The 23,582-nt window shown below is 37.1% G+C and overlaps 1 protein-coding gene across 1 annotated transcript; it reads right to left on the bottom strand.

Annotated features, from left to right (window-relative positions):
- Window positions 1–16,474: 16,474 nt before the first annotated feature.
- LOC131321065 (aspartic proteinase CDR1-like) lies at window positions 16,475–17,869 on the bottom strand. The gene has a single exon (XM_058352082.1). It carries the CDS (start codon window positions 17,867–17,869, stop codon window positions 16,475–16,477), a length of 1,395 nt encoding a protein of 464 aa, XP_058208065.1.
- Between the last annotated feature and the right edge of the window lie 5,713 nt (window positions 17,870–23,582).

Here is a 23,582-nt window from a genome sequence, read left to right as displayed (position 1 = left end):
TTCTCCATCCAAATTCAAATGTATGGCATTTGAGAGATCTTGGACAACATTTGGATAAAAACAATTTTAGCGCAAGTAATTTTTTTAATGTTTTGCAACATTTCAAAAGATCTGAAATAGAACTTTCAATTTTTGTTGAAAAAATTAGAAAAATTCTTTACAAGAATAAGTTATTTTTTGTACAAAAAATTAACATAGCTCTCCCAAAAGGACAATCGCATGGATATGTAGAAGAACTTCTGGAAAAATTGACACATAAAATAATAAACCGCTTTCTTATATATTTGTTGACAAGAGACAGCGTGCAAATGAAGCACATTTATTAGGACCTACAATGCTAGAACAAAGCCAGGATCAAAATAAGAAATCATAGAATGATCCCAGAAAAAAACCCTCTTGACTCGTATATATCAACTTGTGATCATATACTGCCTGCTAGTACTAGTCAGCCAAATGCAATCTAGGAAAGACCCAAATTTGGCAGGCGGAAATGGAAGTGGATAAGGGCCGTGGGAGATAAGCGATTCTTAACTCACTTTTAAGTTCTATCCGATATTTGGCTCCTCATAATTTGCACCTGGACTGCTTATTAACTTTTAGCTCATAAAAAATTAGGCAGACCCAAATTTATCCACTTTTGTCCAAAAAAAAACGCAAAAAGTTGGAGAAGATAAAACTGGAATAAGTACCTTAATTTTAAGCGGTGGATGGTTGGCTATGGGTGGATGCAGGAACTGGAACTAAGAAAGAGGCAGAGAATGGGGACGGAAAATGAACTTTGAAAGCTTCACCTTAGAAGTACTAAAAATGTTTTTCCTGTCAATGAATAAAGCTTTTTTCATTCCCTTCCCTTGCATGCAAAACATGTGACCCAACCTCCCTCAACATATAAGCACATGTACAGAAAACAAAATTAAGCTGAAGATCAAGAAACATAAATTATGTGGTTGGCAAAAGAAGGATAGTGAACTCTCCCAGGATTATCCCAACAATAGATAAAACTGGAATTAGTACCTTTTAAGCACATGTACAGAAAACAAAATTAAGCTGACGATCAAGAAACATAAATTATGTGGTTGGCAAAAGAAGGATAGTGAACTCTCCCAGGATTATCCCAACAATAGATAAAACTGGAATTAGTACCTTTTAAGCGGTGGATAGTTGGCTATGGGTGGATGCAGGAGCTGGAACTAAGAAAGAGGGAGAGAATGGGGCCGGAAAATGTACTTTGAAAGCTTTACGTGAAAGAACTCAGGGGTAGTTTTCCAAATTGGTTAGAAGTACTAAAAGTACTAAAAATGTTTTTCCCGTCAAAGAATAAGCTTTTTTCCGTCCCTTCCCTTGCATGCAAAACATGTGAGCCAACCTCCCTCAACATATAACATAAACACATAATTCATGTAACCACCCACTCCATGATAGTTTTCTAATTCTTAGGGCTAAAAAAAATACAAATATATTCTAGCTAGGCAGAAGCTAGTACATGCGCGCATCAGGTGTGCACCCATCGCCTGTTTACCATTGTTCAATAGGAGAAAAACTTTTTAACAGAGCCTCCGTAAATAAGATTTACAGAGCTCAATTTCGCACGTTCAAAAATATTTTGGACTATCCAAATTAAAAATAAATTATTACTGGTAAAATATATTTATTACCGGTAATAGTTTAAAAACTTATCTCAACTATTGATTGCCGAGATGGACGGCTGAGATTGAACGGAATCGTGAATAAGTTTGTCTCATTCAATAGTATGTTTGTTCTTATATTTTACTAGCGAATTGCCCGTGCCTACGGCACTACTAACGATGATTCAAATCATGTAAATGCAATGTCGCATTAATGACATATAGAGCCAATATTGCATTGCAGCGCTTTTCTTGTACAAATTGGGTGGCATACAGAGCCAATGTTGCATTTGCGCCAAGCCCCAACGATGTTCCTCATGACCAAAGTAATTTGGTTAAATTGGACCGTTCTGCATTGGTAAGATCCAAATTTAGAATTGCCTGTGCCTCCCAAAATATTTACCTGTACGATTCTTTGGATTGTTATAAACTCTGTCAAAAATCAAACTTAGTAGCTAGTATAGCCTCGGACTTATGGTCAAAATTTAACAAAAAAAATGTAGAAGGAGAAACATAAAAGGAATATAAAAAGTTCTTCTAACAGTTTTAATCCCACTACACAACTATCACCGGGATAAGACTAAAGGAAAAAAAATATCTCTTAAATCTTTGACAACAAATTATTTACTAAAACTATCATAGCTCTCTCTTGATGTTTAGGTTGGAAGAGAAATCTGCATCATTCCCCAAAAATGTGTTTTGAGCACCATGTCTGGGCACTTCTCCGATATTTATGGCAAACTAAATCAGCAATTCTTACACAATATTGATCCCATCAAATTTAACTATATTCCTATGAAAATTTGCAAGAATAAGTTATTTTTTGTACAAAAAATTGACATAGCTCTCCCAAAAGGACAATCACGTAGGTATGTTGAAGAACTTCTGGAAAAACAGAAACATAAAATAATAAACTGCTTTCTTATCTATATTATAAAACATAAAACACAACGATTTTTATCTACTCATACAAATCCAACACCCTCTACAACCATCAGATCGTATCTGTCTAATTGAGAGCATACTTCCAAATATAAACCTCCTAACTTTATGACTTGTAAATTCTTTCAATTTATTGCTTTTAGGTTATTTTCTTAAAAAACTTGATTATTTTTTGAATTTAAATCAACTCAATAATTGATTTTTGTCTAAAGTTAATTCCCTTACATTCAATTCAATATTGCTTTTAATTTGTTTTTCCTTTTAGGTTGATTTTCCTACAGTCATATACGAAAAGAAAATAACATAGGATCTTATGAATGCAACATGATATTGGGTTTGAATTTATTGGTTCAAATTTATGTGATTTGGATGATCATTGGTAGTGTTGTACACACGAATTATATGTTATTTTTCATATTATTATGTAAAATTGAAAAGAGGGATCGAAAACAAAAATATTTTTTATGATTAAAAAAGCTTTTTATGCTCAAAACGCATTACTTCGTGCATTTAGGAACGAGCAATCCCTAGTGTATGTGTGTGTGTATATATATATATATACACACAGTCAGTCTCAAATAAGGAGTCCTTATTTTAGTTAAAATGTGGACCTCCTCATTTCTCCCATTTTCCAATCAAATTTCGATGATCCGAGCCGCTCAATGTGTTCAGAACGTGACTTTAATGGTACTCGCGAGAAATCGGCAAAAAAAATGACCAGGAAGGGCTTCATCCGAGCAGTTTTTGTTTGAACCGTTCGATAAAAAACAAACAAAAACTGCTCGGATGAAGCCCTTCCTGGTCATTTTTTTTGCTGGTTTCTCGCAAGTACCCTTAAAATCACTTTCTGAACACATTGAGCGGCTCGGATCATCGAAATTCAATCGGAAAAGGGAGGTCCGCATTTTATTAAAATGAGGTGGTCCTTACGGGAGATGGACTGTATATATATATATATAATAAAACAGAGCGGTTTTTCATTGAAAATATCTGTGCATACCAACAAAGTAGCATCTACAGCCGTTGGATCGTACTTTCTGATAAGGTTATAGTCGTTGAATTGAATAAATAATATTTCCTAATATAAAAAAGAAGAAGTTACACGTGATTAAAGTGATCCCATGATTTGTGCTAATTATGTTGGTTGAAATGGAAAGGATCGATGACAATAAATCATTCTTAAATAGAAGATTTACTAATTCATTGATTTCATTCACATCCTCATAACAAACTGGCTAATTACTCTTTGAAGATAGAATGTCCAAAATTGATTAGGAAACGTCTTTATATCCAAAATTAATTAGAATGTCTAAGATACGATGTCCAAAATTTTCTTTTCTTACGCTCTAATTAAATTAGGAAACATCTCGAAAGGAAGGATAATAAGTCATAATATTGCTTAGTGAGGTACTTTTTGTCCGATATTCTATATATCTTTTGAAATTTCAAATTTATAAACCTTGCTTAGTTTTATATTCGAAATCAACCAAATCTCACGTTCAGAGATAGTGAAAGAGAGGTGGGAAGAAGTAGGTTCAATGGCTCCTCTGCAATGGAAAGGTGAGATACTAACAATATTCTTTTATTTTAATATTTTTTTCGAACGTCAATCAATTGGATTTTGTTGGATTCAAGAAGCATTTTAAATTTCGGATTTTCATGTTCCGTTAATGCTCCACTGTGATGGATTCAACCTTTTCTTAATAGTATGGGTGTTCTAATTACTAAATAGCTTATTTTTTCAGGATATGATCCGTCTACGGATTTGTGGAGAGACAATCCTGAGGCAAGAATAATGGTTGGAAAGCTTTTTTTTTGAATAGCAAAATGGTATGAAAACTACATGCATGTTTTTATTTAGACTGTGTTTAGAATATGTTGCGCTATGCCTTCACGCATGGGCATCCACTAGTATATTATAAAATATGGTGGCTTTTGTCTACATATACAAGCATGAAAACCTTTATAGCCGTTGATCGTCTTCAAGCTAAGATCGTAGCCGTCCGATTAAAAAAATGTTTCCTTAAGTTATACTTTGATCTGCTGTTGTGGTAATAATGCATACACGACTTTCCTTTTCAATCAATTTATTACCTTTTGGTTTTTTCCATTTTAAGTTGATAGTATTTCAAGAGGGTTAATAACCTGTAAATTATTGCCTTTTTTATTTCTTTTCTCTATCTTGGCCTGAGTTTTTTACACTGAGGTAGAGAGTAGGTAATATTGGATGGGTAGAGCAGACAACTTATTTAAGTTGGGACTGTATCTCGTTAGGACGTGCCTAATTTAGGCATGGGCATCTGCTAATATAATATAAGAACAGACGTACTACTAAATGAGATAAACTTATTCACGGTGGAATTCACGACTCCGTTCAATATCAGCCGTCTGTCTCGGCAATCAATAGTTGAGATACGTTTTTAAACTATTACCTATGATAAATATATTTACTAGTAATAATTTGTTTTAATTTGGATCGTCCAAAACTCTTTTGAATGCGCGAGATTGAACTCTGTAAATCTTAATTACGGAAGCTCTATTAAAAAGCTTTTCTCCTATTGATTAATGGTAAATAGACTTATTCACCGCTCCATTCAATCTCAGCCGTCTATCTCGGCAATCAATAGTTGAGATACATTTTTAAACTACGACCTGTGATAAATATATTTTACTAGTAATAATTTGTTTTTAATTTGAATCGTCCAAAACACTTTTGAACGCGCAAAATTGAGCTCTGTAAATCTTAATTACAGAAGCTCTGTTAAAAAGCTTTTCTCCTATTGTATGATGGTAAACAGGCGATGAGTAGTACAAGAAAATAAATGCTGCTAAAAGTACCAAAAATGCTGGGAAAAATCTTTCCGGCATTTTCTAAAAATGTCGTTGATACCAGTGTCGAGAATAGTTGCCGGCATTTGATAACCGCGGCGAATATTGCCGGCGTTTGTTCCAGCGTTTACAAAATGCCGAGAAAAGTTTTTCAGCAACCACAACTTCTGCCGACGGGGAAGGAATTCCCCATGTTATAAAAACACTGGGAAAGGTAATTTTTAAATTTTTTTTTTATACCAATTTGACCCTTTCATAGTTCATTACTGTCAACATAACATACAAACAATCCATAATATGTCATACAAATATGTCTTCATATTTTCGAATGAAACACCTCTGAAAAGATTCACAAGATTGTCTATCAAATTTTATATGTACAATGTCTCAAAATTGAGCAATGCCAAGGTCAAAACAGAACACTAAGTCAAGGCCAATCTGAGAAGGGCTACAAAATAACTAAGAAAAAAAATTGTGGCATAGTATCGTCCCCATGTGTTAAATAGCAGTAGAAACTCCCAAACATGTATGCCATGGTTGAACCAAAGAAAGCCAGACCAGAGCACAACAGAAATGAACAGTACTCCATCAAAGCATCATTGAAAACCAAATAGCAGCATCGCCATTCTGCAGGAACATCAAAATATCATCCTAAGTAGCAGCAATGAATATCTGCATCAAAAATTAAAGATCCAGCCTAAGCTTGGCATAAACCAAATCAAAACCAGTCAAGGATAGGCCAGAACAAGTAGTAGCATCAGTAAGCATCCATAGAATCATGTACCACCAAATGTAGATAAGTGTTAATATAACCCGTAAGCAGCATTATTTGGTAAACAAAGAAACCAGACCAGGACTTAGACTCAAACCCCAATATCCCCAATATACCTAATGCGTGCATGTGCTTGCTTCTGCCTAGAAACTGTAATTTTTTTAGCCCTAAGAATTAGAAAACTATCATGGAGTGGGTGGTTACATGAATTATGTGTTTACGTTATATGTTGAGGGTATATGCAAAATGAAGGTTAACTCACATATTTTTTTCATTCCCATCTCTCTCTCTGCGTGCAAGGGAAGGAGCCCCAAAATGAAGTTTGGCTCACATCTCTAGTGTGAAGTGTGAACCCAAAATGACGATTGGCTCACATGTTTTTCATTCTCATCTCTCTCTCTCTCTCTCTCTCTCTGCGTGCAAGGGAAGGAGGAGGTGACTAAAACCCCTGCTCTCCTGTGGCAGGGGCAGGAGGAGTTGAGATGGTTGTAGACAAGAAAATGCTCGAAGATGAAGCAACTTTTCTTTTTTTTTTTTGGTACATGAAGCAAACTATTCTTCCTTTTTGCAAAAAAGTTCTCAGTTGGGATTATTTACGTCTCCTCAAACAACAATTTAGTGTAACTACTTTCATCCCCTCCCCCCTCTCTATATGCATACATGTTTTCTTCTGTTTTATTCATAGGGATTTTGTTTAAATTTTGATGAAACAATTTGTGCCATGTATTTTGAAGAAGAAAAATAGTAGCAGAAACATTGGGATGGAAGTGATTTGGGATTGAAGAATTTTGTTTAAATTTTTGTCAACAAACTAGTACTTTTAGCACTTTTGAAAAACTACCCCTCAATCAGGCAAAATGCAATTGGGTGTAGACGTGTAGATGAAGCGCGGTGGTTTCGGGTCTATAGAGAACTAAGGAAAAGTGAAGTAAAGGAGGGAGATGATGTGGAGGGTGTTTGGAATTTGGTTTGGTAGATCATTCAGGGAATGCATGGAGGAATGCGTGGAGGTGGAGGAAAGGAACTCATGTTTTGGTAACTGAAGGTCGGAGTATATGACGTACGTGCATGTGTGGTTTTTTCTCTTGGTTCTACATTTTTGCCATTACAGTCCTTAATTAGTGTTGTCACTCATGAGTTATTTTTCTTTTTTGGCAATTACTGTAGTAATGTATCCTTGCAATCCCAAATCACTTCCATCCCCAATGTTTTTGCTATACTATTTTTCTTCTTCAAAATATATGGCATGAATTGTTTCATCAAAATTTAAACAAAATCCCTATGAATAAAACAAAAGAAAATAGGTATGCATATAGAGAGAGGGGGAGGGGATGAAAATAGTTACACTGGATTGTTTGAGGCGGCGTAGATAATCTCAACTGAGAACTTTTTTGCAAAAGGGAAGAATAGTTTGCTTCATGTACCAAAAAAAGAAAAGAAAAGTTGCTTCCTCTTCGAGCTTTTTCTTGTCTACAGCCATCTCAACTCCTCCTGCCCGTCATAGGAGAGCAGGGGTTTTAGTCACCTCCTCCTCCCCTTGCACGTAGAGAGAGAGAGAGAGAGATGAGAATGAAAAACATGTGAGCCAACCTTCATTTTGCATTGGCTTCGCACTATAGATGTGAGCCAACCTTCATTTTGGGGCTTCTTCCCTTGCACGTAGAGAGAGATGGGAATGAAAAATATGTGAGTCAACCTTCATTTTGTATATGCCCTCAACATATAACGTGAACACATAATTCATGTAACCACCCACTCCATGATAGTTTTCTAATTCTTAGGGCTAAAAAAATTACAGTTTCTAGGCAGAAGCAAGCATATGCATGCATTAAGTATATTGGGCTTTGAGTCAATGAGTCTTGGTTTGGTTTCTGTGTTTACCAAATAATGCATCGGAAATGAACAGCACTCCATCAAAGGATCACCGAAAACCACATAGCAGCACCGCCATTCTACAGAAACATCAAAATATCATCCTAAGTAGCAGCAACGAATATATGCATAAAAAATAAAAGATCTAGCCTAAGCTTGGCATAAACAAAATCAAAACCAGTCAAGGATAAGCCAGAACAAGTAGCAGCATCAGTAAGCATCCATAGAATCAATTACCACCAAATGTAGATAAGTGTTAATATAACCCATAAGCAGCATTATTTGGTAAACACAGAAACCATACCAGGACTCATAGACTCAAACCCCAATATACTTAATGTGTGCATGTGCTTGCTTCTGCCTAGAAACTGTAATTTTTTTAGCCCTAAGAACTAGAAAACTATCATGGAGTGGGTGGTTACATGAATTATGTGTTTACGTTATATGTTGAGGGCATATGCAAAATGAAGGTTGACTCACATATTTTTCATTCCCATCTCTCTCTCTCTCTGTATGCAAGGGAAGGAGCCCCAAAATGAAGGTTGGCTCACATCTATAGTGCGAAGCCAAAATGACAGTTGGCTCACATGTTTTTCACTCTCTCTCTCTCTCTGCATGCAAGGAAAATGACGGTTGGCTCACATATTTTTCATTCTCATCTCTCTCTCTCTCCGTGCAAGGGAAGGAGGTGACTGAAACCCCGGCTCTCCTGTGGCAGGGGCAAGAGGAGTTGAGATGGCTAGACAAGAAAAAGCTCGAAGAGGAAGCAACTTTTCTTTTCTATTTCTGGTACATGGCCCATGGTCTAGCTTTCTTTGGTTCAACCATGGCATACTTTTTTGGGAGTTTCTACTGTTGTTTTACACTTGGGGACGCTGTTGTTTAACACTTGGGGACAATACTATGCTACAATCAACAACTACTCTAACTTTCTTATTTTTTTGCAAAACTTTCATTCTAATCAAGCGGATGCGTGAAAAAAAAATTATGTTTTCTTTTTATTCTCTTTTATTTCACTTTCTCTTATTTTCACTTTCTATCATAATTTTCTTGCTAATCAAACGGACCCTAACTCCAACCCACACGTCTATTTTTTCCCCCACAAAATATAGCTTTTGTTCACAGTTATATATGTGGCATTTTGAGGAGTGGCTTTCGTAGTTTTCAAAATTGTGACTCCAACATACTCTTTAAATTTTATTTATTTATTAGTTAAACGATAAAAAATAAATTATTAGCTACAAATAATAGAGGAAGAGGAACCCACTATTTGAAGAGTTGTGTTCAATCACTATATTTGAAGAATGATAACAAAAAAAAAAAAAAATCTATACTTGATAAAAATAAAAGCTCACCAATTTTGATATGCGGTAGGAGTATCTTTTTCTAACAGTGCTCTCCAAAAAAATTGAAAAATAGTATCAGACTGAGGGTGTGGGAGATTACAAATTAACTCTAAATAAAAATATCACCAAACACATTCTCAAATTAACCCTTTCTGTAACGAGTAATTATTCAGTGCTCTTGGAGTACTGCCAGGTAATGCTTCAGAAATTTTCTTACCATACATTGGTGTACATGGGCGCCATACAATCGGTGGTGGATGGAACTCATACAATGAGTGGTGGAGAAGACTCCTTGTGGCGGTGCTCCAAAGAGCAAATAATAACTTATGTCGTAATGGAATATGGAATCCCCTACCATGCATTATGCATATATATACACACACACGTGTAGACTACCCATATTGTTAGACATACATCATACATATTTGTACAAAAAAAAAAACATCATACATACAAGTGTGTTTTCATTGATCATCATCACCCATAAATCTGTTGGAACTTAAAAATGGTAGGGAAAATAACACTTTTGTGTAAAAGAAAAATCCATAAACTGATTAATGATGCTAAATGATGTAAAGCACTTGAATGTAATTCATGGAAATAAACAAATCGGAAATGAAACTCTAATGCAAACTGAGTATAACACATTCGTGAACAAGTTAACCACAAATGATTTCCTAACAATTATATAAAGCAATGAGGAGATCAAGATTCGGACAAACAGTACTAAAGAAAAGAAATTACTACTCACAAACTGTCGACTCCAGAGAATAAGAAATAGATCGAGTCCAGCGATGAGTGACTGTGTACTTAAAGCAGATTTCGCTCTCGTCAAGGTGCTCGTGATTATGGACGTCCGCTTCCCAGGATGCAACGAGCTTTACGCACGCAAACGCAGCACTTTAAATGTGTGCCCCACTAACAGAAACTATGTAGAACTCTCTTGAACTCTATATGCGAAGTGTATGTGTGCTCTCTTATTTTTGGGACGCCTCAAATGGCTGGAATGGATATGTATTTTTAGGTAGCCAAGAAACTGTCCGATGGGGTACAAAATTGGTTCGAAGGTCCACAAACGAACAAGTTGTGTCGGTTCGGAAACGAAGTGATGCATTGTTCCTAAACTTGCACAGCGGGTTCAAACATGGATGCCCTGGTACAGTGGTACGGTTAAAACAGAACAGTCACGCCACTATTCGTTCTAATCCGTACAGCCACGTACCTATTTGATTTTGGAGAAATACATTTAGCCCGATAAGAATAGGACTCTAGGAACCAAGTCCAATTGATTTTAATCAAAGTCCGAGCCCGAGCCAGGCCGCTGGACGGGCGCTTCCTTCCATACCCAATGACCAACTTCGAGACCCAATTTCTTTCACATCTAAAAATGGTTTTGTCCAAGGAGAAAAACTTATTCACGGTGGAACTGTCAACAAGTTTTTTGCAGCAACGTGTAATTGCAGCCGTCCGTTCCCGCAATCAGTGGTTGAGATTGCTTTTCAATTTTGAACGGTAACAATTAATTCTTACTGGTCAAAATTGGTTTTCAATCCGGACCGTCAAAAAATACTTTGGACTTGTGCGATTGAGCGCTGTAAATAACCATTCATGGCTCCGCTGTCAAAAAGATTTTCTCTTTGTCCAAGTAACTATTCAGTTGTTATCTCCTAACATCAATGAATATTTTCCAATGCAGACTTGTCCACAATAAAGAGTGGGATCCAAAAATTTTATGCCCCAAAGACTCGCAAAAGATAATTATTAATTAATAAATAATCGAGCACAGTAACCGGGCTCTTACCCAGATAGGGTCACTACTGAAGCTGGACTGGAAGTGGTGCAAGAAATTCTTAGTTAAAAACCCAAAGTGGACCCTACAAAACTGATATGTACATAATATGTACATTTCATATGTACCCCTAGCATTTTTGGTTCCAACACGGCGTCATCGCTACTCGCATAAAGACCCATATAAGTCGATTACAGAGAATGTGAGGGAGAAAGATGCATTCTTTTCACAGTAGAGGAAGTTGACTAGGGATTTAGGAAGTGAACTAACTGCCGCCCATGCGCTCATAGAACTCATATTCCCGAAATGCGAGTTTTCATTAATCCAAACGGTGTTGCAAAATTAAGCGACCAGGAGTCAAATTCCGCGTCCAGGAGTAGAAGAGTGCAGCTAGGAGTAAAGCCGCACGTCAAGAGTAAAACAAAAGTGTGGTTCCGTTTCACGCTTTCCGAATAATGTGGCCACAAGCCACACTCTATAATACTAGTAAACGGGTTCGTGATTCACACTTCTCCTTCTCACACAAATACACCGGGCTTCCAACAAAACTTGAGTAGAAATTCTCGATCATCTGTTCAGGCAGCAGCAGAACACCATAATTCCTCAACGATCCAAAGCATTTTCCTCATTTCAACTTGTTCATCATTCTATTTCCCTCATTTGCTGCATAATAATTCCTTCAACTACTGCCCTCAATTTACTCGGTGGATGAAGATGATTTTGTGGGATTTTTAACTACAAAAATGCTAGGGGTACATATGAAATGTACATATTATGTACATATCAGTTTTGTGGGGTCCACTTCGGGTCCCACAAAGATGATTCAAATCGCCCATTATTTTTCAAATATTTTTTTATGGAGCCCTGTAAAAAATCAGCACGACCCTATATCGGTAAAGATTTTTTCTTAATTTGTGGAGGCGAAACTACTTAACTGCTTAGTTTCGTCCCTACAAATTCAGAAAAAATCCTTACCGATATCGGGTTAAGCTGATTTTTTACAGGGCTCCATAAAAAGATGTTTTAAAAATAATTAGCGGTTCGGATCATTTTTGTGAGACCCGAATTGGGCCCCACAAAATCTATATGTACATTGTATGTACATATTGTATGTACCAATAGCAGCACTCTGTTGGAACAGCCAGGAACCAAACTCACATCTTTGGAATGCGATTTACGGTCGACCTCAAGCTACTCAGCGGATCCCTCCTCTCCCCAACTCACCATCTGTCAAGTTTTCCATACTTTTTTTTGAAATGAATTTTAGCTATTAGGGGTTGATATGAAGTAGGCTATGTTTGGAATGTTCGTAATCTTAGGTGAATTAGGATTTGATTACAGTTACGAATGATATACTTCCGGTATGAATTAGTTCGACCACGAATATATCCATGAAGCTTTAGGAAGTCTTTAAAGTTCAACATTCCTTTTTTAGCGGGCTTATTTTCGTGCTACCAAACCTGTAAGACAAGAAACCGTTAGAGGTTACTGACAAATAGAACTCGATCGATGGATGGTGTTAACAAGGGAAATCTGGTCAACTTAGACTTATGCTAAGAAGCACACACAAATACGGATACGAAAATTATAAATAATAGGGATATGGATACGGTGGGAGACACAACCAAAAATATGTATGTACTAGCGCATGGCACGGGCACGGCTCCAAATCGACGGGCAAAAAATTATTCTTGAATATCCCTCTAACCTCTTTAACGCAAAAAGGCAAAAAAAAAAAAAAAATTCAACATAGCATCCTTCTTCGCTCATCAATATTACTCCATCCGTCCCCTTATTATAGTCCAGTATTTCATTTTGGGCTGTTCCTTAATAAGTGTCCATTTGGTAAAGTTAATGGGTAAAAGTTGGTACATTGTCTATTTTGTCCCTAAAAGTAGATTCCATTTTGAAAAGTTAGTGAGTAAAAAATGTAATGATGATGGGTAAGTATGGAAAGTGGAGGAAAAAGTTGATGTGAAAGGTATAATGATGATGGTTTTTTAATAAGTTGGAGTTACGAAGGAGGACATTTAAAAGGGGACGGAGGAAGTATTAAAAAAAACTCAAAATAGTTTAGTTTTTTTTTCCCCCCGAAGAAACACGTAGAAGAATTGTGTGTACGTATTCTTATAAATGGTTGTTTCTTTTTCGTGTATGAATCTAAAAATGATTGTTTCTCTTTTAATGTAGGAAAATCAACTTAAAGCAAATACGAAATTGCATGTAAGGAAATCAAGTTTAGAGAAATCAATTGAAAAAAGAAGGGGTGTATATTTATTCATTCACCCGAAGAAACACGTAGAAGAATTGTGTGTATTTTCTTATAAAAATGGTTGTTTCTTTTTCGCGTATGAATCCAAAAATGATTGTTTCTTTTTTAATGTAGGAAAATCAACTTAAAAGGAATCAACTTAAAAACAAATATGGAATTGAATGTAAGAAAACCAAGTTTAAAGAAATCAATTGAAAAAGGAAGGGGTGTATATTTATTCATTCAATCTGACAGTTATAATCTTATCAGAAAGTACGATTGAACTGGTATAAATGCTACATTGTTTGTATGCCTAGACATTTTTAAAGAAAATCGAGCTGTTTTATAATATAGATATTAGGATAAATATTTAATTATTATTAATTAACATGAACATTCAGGCCATCGGATACAAACAAAACTAGTTTGTCCTTACTCCTACTACTTTTGGAATATCATAACCCCAAAAGAAGCTTGCAATACTATGGATCTGTCCTTACTGTGTTTTCATCCATTTTCAAATTTGAGAAACAAGTTCTTAAAGTGTCCCCTGCTTAAAAGTAGTAATTAAATTTATTGGACATGTCATATGATGTGTTTCATATGTGTTTTGTGTGTCCTCTGGATGTCGTTGCGTGTCTTTGGAGTGTCCCGACACGGATACGACAAGAAGGTAGGAATTGCGCTTAACTAAAACAGAGGCCGGTTGATCTTGCAATGGCCAGGACAAGGAATGGCCTATTATGCATGTACTCATCATTTTTTTTGCCCTATTCGTCAATGCCATTTAGTCGTTTTGGCAGTCTCTAAGACTACTAAACAGCTGACATTTGTTACAGTGCCTTTGTCCTAGTTATCATTAATTAATTTAATTCGACTGGGTCATTGAAGGGGACCAATATGGAGCTGACACAACTGAAGTGCTCTTGTGGGGCGAAGACATGGATGAATGGGCACCGTCAAGGTGAAAGTATCCTTCGAGCTTTGTTGTGGAAAGGAACTGTCTACATACTTCAAGGCCAAAAGAATGCTGGATTTATGTTTCAACCCTAGAACTGAGTGGTTCATGAACTGTTCGAGGCTCGATTCGGTGAAGACCCGTTCGATTTTGACTTAAACTCAGGCAAGCTCTGCTCAAGCTTAGCTCGTCAAACAGCTCGAGTTCGCTTAAAAACTTAACGAACGAAACTGAACATCCTAAAACTCAACTCAGTTCATCTCGTTTGCAGCCCTAAGTCTACACTTTTAACTCCCTTTTTTTGACCTTTCACATGTTACGGCCCAAGACTCTCACTAGACGGTCACATTCCACATTAATTGATTCGATGTTAATTAAGAACCTGATGGATTCATATGCCTAGCTAAGAAAATAAACTATTAAAACTTCTGGTCATGTTATGGTAGCGTGCTACAAGCGTGTTTAAAGTTTGTGTGGATCTCATGCTTGGAGTTCAAACTTGTTTTGTCTCCTACCAAGTCTCGTGATTCTCATGCTTGGATTTGAAATTAAAAACAAGAGTAAGCCAGTCAAACCGAACCGAACCAAACCAAAACCTAACCAATAATATTTGGTTTGGTTTGGTTTGTAAAATGTCAGCAGAAATGTCTGATTTGGTTTGGAAAAATAACTAAATTGGACCAAATTGAACTATTTACACCCCTGCTCACGGGCCAGTCTTCATATGGAAATGCATGCTGCACCTTACGGTCTACTTGGCGGGCGGAGATGGGAGGGGATTAGGGCCGTGAGAGATAAGCTAGTCTTAATTGATCACTCTTATCCGGTATTTGGCTCCACATAATTTGCACTCAGATTGCTTATTCAGAGGATAAATTAAGACCTCTGCAGGGGCTTAACGAAACCCACCCCGGCCATGCACCTCATATGATTAGCTTATATTCATATTCGTGTCAAAAAAAAGTTGTCGACCCCAACCCTCTAACTCGGTGTCTTGTTAACGGGTCGTGTCCAGAATTATCACGCCAATAAAGAGCATTTAAATGGCTGATGAGGAGAATGGACCAAGAGTGCGTATGATAGACGGGGGAGTGAAGGGGTTGTAAGAAAACAGGAACACGACGAGGTTAATTTACGTACCCCAACCTTTGAAAGAGGCCAAATTATTCAATCAATTTTAAACTCTAAAATCCAAGCAATCTCTATCCAAATCCAAATCCAACTCAACTTAAGAGTTCAAATCCCTTAAGAACTCAAAGCCGAAAGAACCCAAACAACAACAGCCAACAGGTATCGAGGTCCCAATAAGAGCAATATCTTTTAAAACCAGGTCCTGATGGAACGCCCCTAACACTATGCATATATGTCCGGTTTGTTGGTTTTTACTTTCACCCCTAGTGGAAATAGTAATTTTTTAACTGATAATAGTATTTTTTTTGATGTGGCAATAGTAAATCTTGGAGTGTCGACGCTAGTAATTTGGTGTGGCAAAGAAATGGAATATTGACAATTTATTTATTTATTTAGTGGAATGACAATTCATTTATTTATTTTACTAAGGTGAATAATATTGATTTCATTTGAAATGATCATTTCATCATTTAATTGTGAAGTACTCCATTTGATTCTAACTTTGATTCCATCGAACCAAACATACCCTTCGATTGTTCTCTTTTATGTGCTACTTTTAGATGGATGTTCATCATGTGTTTCTGTAACAAGAATAATTCATGTGCAATAAGGCTTTAAGTGAAACCAAGATACGTTTCTTGCCATTGCCCTTAAATGGAGTCAAATAGTGGCTGAACAAGAATTAAGAGGACAAATACTGGCTGGGTGGAGTACTGGTCAATAACCGAGTGGGATCACCTCAATATGGTTGCAAATACGAATTATTCTCTGGCCTGCTTAAGTGTCTAATTTGATACTCCAATTATATTGTGGCAAAAAAAATCAACCCTGTTAGCTAGTTTGGTGCTTATCATAGATGGAGCATGCAATTCATTTCAGGTACGTAAAAGAATATCAAATGATATATACACACTACACTGGGCAAAATTTATTACACACCATTGAGGACACAAATGTGCCTAGGGAACACACTCAGACTGGACCTCAAGCCAGAGTTTCATATTCTTCAAATCAAACCCGACGTTAATGTTCCTTAGTTGGTAACGGCCGATAATGGTAAAACGCCGCGGAAATCGAGCAATCATCAAACAAGTATATCGTCCTTCTTGACGCCACGCATTGCGACCAAGTCTAAGCTTAATATCAAGAAATATAAACGATATGGTTGGCAATGAAGGATCGCCAACTCCCCCAGGATTATCCCAACAATACAAACCCCATATGTAGGACATGCTCTTGCCCTTCTTCTCCATATGTGCACTGATTTTAGCGAGCAGCGCATCGAATGCCGTGGGGTGTAGATGAGTAACTCCTGCTCCCGAGTCGATCACTACCCCGCTCGTCTCGTCACCCGGATTGCCGGTAACATGTTCAAATACGTAGTAAGGCATGTTCAAGCCCTCGTCGTTAACCATGATGTCCTCAAGTCTGACAAGATACATACCTTCATAGTTTGGGACAAGTGACGTTGACTTTCCCCACAGTCGTGCAGTAAACCTTCCTACTTGAAATGAGCCATTATTCTTGTTGTCGTGACAAAATGAAAAGGCTGGAGATCGTATTTGTCCAATGAGTGAACGTTCGGAGTTTTGTAATCCAACCACACTTGGATATTTTTTCCCCGATTTCATCATGTTACTAAATCCGCAGCCGATCAGTAGAGCAATACGACGTGTAGAATGCTGACTGGCCACTGTTATTATCTCTTCGGCAATGTTGCCGCGACTATAAGATCCGTCAACATAACGCACCCCGTACGCGCAATAGCCGTCGTCGTCACAAGTCATCTTATTTTTGAAACCCGAACATAGACTAGAATCGCATTCAACTACCTCGTATGTTGACGATTCTCGCGAGTCGAAACGTGTTGTGGTTTGGTCATAGCAAGTTTGACATGGTTCGCATTGTAACCATACCAAGTCACTACCCGTGTCAGGAACACCGTAGGTTTCAACCGGAGGAGTCCCAATGGAGTATAGGATGACAAAATCATGACTTACCGGGATTTGGAAGAGTGATGTTCCCGGCGCTCGTTTGAGGTACATGTACTGCGCTCGTTCCCTACTTATTCTCAAGTTCTCTCGAAATATTTCTCCCTCACTTACATTGGGATTATAGAACGGCGATAGGGGTGATGTTTGATGTATGAGAGGCAAGGAGAACGAGATCTCCACCGACGGCGGATCTGCCAAAGAAATTGCAGACTTGTTTGCCGACGGCGGTGAGAAGACTAGAGACGTAATACTAGGTAAGTCTCTAGACAAACCAGCAGAATGATTCGCCTGAGAAGGAGGGACCGTTAACGTTGCCGCCCCAAATATGTAGATGAAATTAAAGAGAAACTTCGTAGCCATTCTGGTTGTTGGAGAAGTGTGGAACTTAGAAGAGGATTATAAGATGGATTAAGTTCGAGCGGTGATGGTGATGGTGCGCCCCTGAAACTTATATAGTGGTGGTTTTGTAACTAAAAACTCAGCTACTTCACAACTACTGTAATTGCTCATGAGAGTTTCACCTCAACAACAAATAACTAGAACAAAAAAGTAGTTTGATTTTTCGTTCATAAAATTCTACTTCAGCTAGCTATTCAATAAAGGAGGTACACAATAATAGTATTATTTTACTCACTTTTGAATTGCAATGGCAAAGTGCGTTGTAGCAGAAAAAACCGGTAAATTGTTTCATCAGTGTTGTACAGAGGAGGTTCCTAAATAAACTGGTGAACCAAAGGTAACTTGACGCTTAACTAATCCACAACACCAATCTTCAAGCTTTGGATAATTTTCAGCCGCAAAGAATTGGCTTGATGCAAGAGGTGGAGTTTGTGTTGGCTGAATCAGAAGGCGGGTGGTTCTGTTTTCTCTTCCAATTAGATGCCAACATTCTAAGGATGTTTCAAAGTAAACAGACACGAGAACACGACACGGACACGAGGACACGACACGGCCTTAGGTGCGGTACTTAAAAGTAATTCACACAACTGATATAGGGGGAACATGCAGCCAAGCATTCCTGCTTCAATTGGTTGAAGATAACAGTTTAAACTTTAAAGTATCACAGAAGTTGAGTAGTGCATTCAGTCTTCCCCATTATGGGTTGAATATGGGTCCATTATGGGTTGAATATTAGTCGTCAACCAGTTCTTCACCTATAAGTTTCCCATACTTAGAAACAAAAGCATAGAGTGTATCTCGACCAGTTCTTCGCCTATAAGTTTCCCTTACTTAAAACACAAGCACAAAGTGTAGCCTATAAGTTTCCCTTACTTAAAACACAAGCACAAAGTGTATCTCGACCAGTTCTTCACCTATAAGTTTCCCATACTTAAAACACAAGTAAAGAGTGAATCTCGACCAGTTCTTCACCTATAAGTTTCCCATACTTAAAACACAAGCACAGAGGGTTTCTCAACCAGTTCTTCACCTATAAGTTTCCCATACCTAAAACACAAGCACAAAAAGAGTATAAGTTTCTCATACCTAAAACACAAGAACAAAGAGTATTTTCCCATACCTAAAACACAAGCACAAAGAGTATCTCAGACCAGTTCTTCACCTACAAGTTTTCCATACTAAAAAACACAAACACAGAGTGTATCTCCGAGAAAAAGTGCCGAAACACAGAAACATTACACTCATGTATTAATTTAGTGTATCTCTTAAAGTAGCATAGTTAAATTTCGTCTTTTCCGAATTAGCTTGAATAAACAAAGAAACATTCCCCTCATGTATTTCTTCTATGAAACTGACCAATCTAAAGCGCAAAAGTTAACTACTAATCAAGCATAAAAGAGGAAAAATTCAGGACATTCCATCAAAATAGGATATTGCAAACTCGTACAATCCTCCAGACCTCGTATTTCGAAACCCACACTGCATTTTAGTTGATGTTGAATTGATTTTAGTTGATGTAGAATTTTTTCAGCAGTGGGACACTTCGAGAATTCCTCAATTTCAACTTTATGAGAGAGAGAGAGAGAGAGAGAGAGAGAGAGAGAGAGAGACCTGATCAATTTAAGGTTTAGGGCTGGTTCTCATCGAATAGGATACACGGACAGAGGAACCCCTAGTACAGAAGACGAGTCACGGATTCTTGTCCCAATTGAATCTTCATTGTCTGAGCATTTCTTTCAACTAGAACATTTATTACAACATCTTAAAACACAACATATTACAGAAAATGACAGAGAATTCGGATAGTTCGTTCAACGAAGCAGATCCGTCTGCCCTGCTCAATGCAACAATCTATTCTCTGGCCGGAGCTATTAAATAAAAGTCTCATTACATAATGGATTTTTGAAGGCCCGATACCATTGCGGGTGGAAAATAATGGCATTCCGCAAATTCACGTGCGTATCAGCTGTTACGGCTTGCATAAAGGCCGTTACACCCCATTATAAAGAAATCCACAAGGACAAAAATACTATAGATGCGAGATAGAGAAGAGTAGTGAATACTTTTTTTATTACGGGACCGTTACACTCTGTTACAGGATTGTTACACCCCGTTGCACTTGCTAGTCCTTGAAAAAAATTCACGAGTGTGGTATCCGATTTCCGTTACACATTGACTGATACTCCCGATATTCATTACTCGCAATCGCGACCGTTACGCCGACCTATGCCGGGATTTAAAACCATGCATAGAAGTCTTCCATACTCCCTTTTTTCTTGCTGCTCGGTCGATTGCTGCTGTCTAGGAGTGAGCAAAAAATCCGTCAAACCGCGAAATCAGTCCAAACCAATGCAAACCGGAAGGTTTGGTTTGGGTTTTTAGTAGTATGGTTTGGTCATGGATTAAAGAAATTAGAAACCGCGTTATATGGTTTGGTTTGTGGATTTACGTTTACGGTTATGGTTCTAAACCGATCCGAACCGTATAATACATACATACATATATACATAAATTAATTATGATTCACCCAATAAATATGAGAGCTTTTAGTCAACCATTTTCTTAATTTATTGATCTTATTAAATCCACTGCAATATTTAATTTTCCTTCACTGCCAAGATAATGATATGAACCTTGATGTAGAGTGATATCACAAGTTGGTTTCTACCATGCTGCTACTATTGCCCTTTTGCTACCTCATTTCAATTCAATAGTTTTAGAAATTATTTTTGGTCTTTTATTTGGTTAAACTATCTTAAGATGTTTAATAGTTGGTATTCTTAGTTGGTTCATTTTAGTGACTTGCCAGCATTTTATTTTCTTAGTTTAAGACTTGAGGCAATTTTTGGTATCCTACTCTTAATTAGTTGGTTGATATTAGTGTGTTTTAATAATTTAAATATATGTATTTTTTTAATTTATCTTCATAATGTTAAGTACTTTAAATATTTTTTGAAGACAATAGCTTAGTTCAAAGCAAACAGTGGTTTAAAACCGAAATCGAACCGTATTTAAATGGTTTGGATTGGTTTGATTTTATGTCTTTTGTAGGTTGGTTTAGCTCTCCAAATTCATAATCCGTAAGTATTGGTTTGGTTCTTGGTTTAGTATGAAACCGAACTAATCCGAACCATGCTCACCCCTACTGCTGCCGGCTACGGGCTACCTATGCCTGCCCGCTGATAGCTCGACCATCTGCCAATAATCATACTACTGCTTTTGGCCAAGTCTTTCCTTTGTCTAGTTGGGCAGAAGGAAAACAGGTGCCTGCTAAGTGCATCTGAGTCGTCCATTGCGTTTTTGGACGGCTCAGATTTGGAGAGAAAAAAAAGCGTTAGGTGAGACATGAGAGGAGAAAGATGATTTCAATCCGAGCCGTAAAAGTGTATTGACTGCTCGGATGTGCCGAGCGGGTACCACATGGGATATATCCACCCGGCACCGAAAAATTTCTTGAGAGGAAGAGAGAGTCGATCGAGAGACAGATTTTTTTTTATCCAGAGAGAGAGAGAGAGAGAGAGAGTTGGGCCCCGTTCCAAAAACTTCTTAAAAAATAAGCAGTTTATTTCACATTTTTAAACTCAAAAATAATGTAAATGAAAAATATATTTTCAATTTTTTTTGCATCGTATAAAAGATCTCGACGAGTTCTTTCAAACAAGATCCATATTGCATATTTTTAGATTTCAATAAGTCCATAATATTTAAGCTTGAAATTGCCTTCTTAAAAAATAAAGACTTTTTTCGCGTTCTGGAATGGGCTCTTCATCTATGAAGATTGAGTGGAATCGACTGTATTTTGTGAAAAGCAGAATGGAGGGTTTTTTTTTTTTTTTTTTTTTTAAAGGTTGGATCCATTTCCAATCCATTTAAATCCATCAAATTATTGGATTTATTAAGTTGATCCAATTAAAAATTATATTTAGATTTAGATGGGTTTGGAGTCTTTAGACTGATTATAAATTTATGAGTTTGGGCGAATTCATAAAATTGGGTTCAAATTGCTACCTCTAGTTTTGAGATAACAAAACTTAATAAAATTTCCATTTTTTTTAATGTAAAACAAGACTTATACAGCCTTAAATTAAATTTACACTCCCTCCATATTCAAATGTAAGCCATTTGAGAGAGTCGGGTCAACATTGGATAAAAACAATTTTAGTGTAAGTAAATTTTAAAATTTACTATGGAATATTCAAAAGATCTCAAATGAAACTTTCAATTTTTGTTAAAAAAAATTAAAAATTCTTCACAAGAATAAGGTAGTTTTTGTACGAAAAATTAACACAGCACCTCCAAAAGGACAAACGTGTAGATATGTTGAAAAACTTTCGGAAAAGGATAGATAAAATAATAAATTGCTTTCTTATATTATTTGTTGACAAAAAAAAAATCACAATTGAAGCCTTGTGATCATAGTGCCTCCAACCTTGGAAAGACCTGCAGCCCAACAAAGGCAAAGCCCACTACAACCAAAGCAAGGCCAAGGCCCATCTATTCAACCAGTGCTTAGGCCTTAGCAGTATCTCAGGCCCCATGCCAATACGACTACTCACGGATCTTCACCCGGAAATGCTGCATCTTACGGCCCGTTTGGCTGATGGAAATGGTAGGGGATAAGGGCATAGTTGTAGTAAAAACCTATGACACATGATATACTTATTCTACGATTTATATCGTCTCTCATTTGGAGAATGATACGTATCGCATCCTGTATCATTTTTTATAGGAATTCTACAATACGACCATGTATCCTAATTCGGTACGTATTTTATGATTACTTATTGAAAAAAGTCAAATCTTATTTCAGAAAATGAAACTCCAAATGCATTTATTTAAGTTGTTTGATCTAATTATGACATCTTTCAAACCATTTGATAGAAATTCAATCTTAATGAAGGACCTATAGAGAAGAAAAAACCATAATTCGATTATGTTTTACTTGACTTTTTTTTCCCTAACAAAGTGAGCAAAAAGTCTTAATGTAATAAGGCCCAGTTGAGAGACTTAAAATTTTGGATCTTAAAAACCTTTTTAAAAAAATATAATCATAGTTTGTTTTAGGGGTGTGCACGGATCGGGTAGGTTGGGTTTGCCCCAGAATCTGAACCCGAACTTGACATGTCGGGTAACAACTTTTTTGGGCCGCAAACCAAACCGAATAGAAGGTAAGAACTGTCCGCAAGCCCGATTTTTTACGTCGGGTCGGGTCCGACCAAAACCGACCTAATCTTAATGAATTGGTACGGTGGGGTCAGGTCGGGTGGGGTCGGGTAAGAAACACACCACCCCAAACCGAAATTTGATTTTTAACAGAAATTGAACCCGTACCCGTCCGAACCACATGTTCAACCCCGCCCGAGACCCTTCAGGTCGGGTTAGGTCCGCGGGTGGACAGGTTTCATGCACAGGCCTAATTTGTTGGTATTCTTAGATGTATCTACATTGTAAGTGGAAACGGGGCCTAGGAGATGCGGACAATTTAATATGAACAATTTAAATTTCACAATGCAAAATTTTAAGTGGAAACGGGGGCTAGGAGATGCAGACAGTCTAATTTCTTGTTGCAGCTAGCTGTTGTAGTGTTGTCTTCCTACTTGATGTGTTTCTACAAAGAAATTACTGGAAAAAACACAAAAAATACCATGCTAACTGATTTATGTTACGAGTTTAT

The sequence above is a fragment of the Rhododendron vialii genome, chromosome 3a, assembly GCF_030253575.1.
Source record: "Rhododendron vialii isolate Sample 1 chromosome 3a, ASM3025357v1".
Classification (NCBI taxonomy): Eukaryota; Viridiplantae; Streptophyta; class Magnoliopsida; order Ericales; family Ericaceae; genus Rhododendron; species Rhododendron vialii.
Note: the sequence above shows the minus strand (reverse complement) of the source record. Positions and strands in the feature narration are given on the sequence as shown.

What these genes read in the sequence shown, in the direction of transcription:
- LOC131321065 (XM_058352082.1), bottom strand. Translation starts at nt 17,869, where the DNA reads ATGGCTACGAAGTTTCTCTTTAATTTCATCTACATATTTGGGGCGGCA.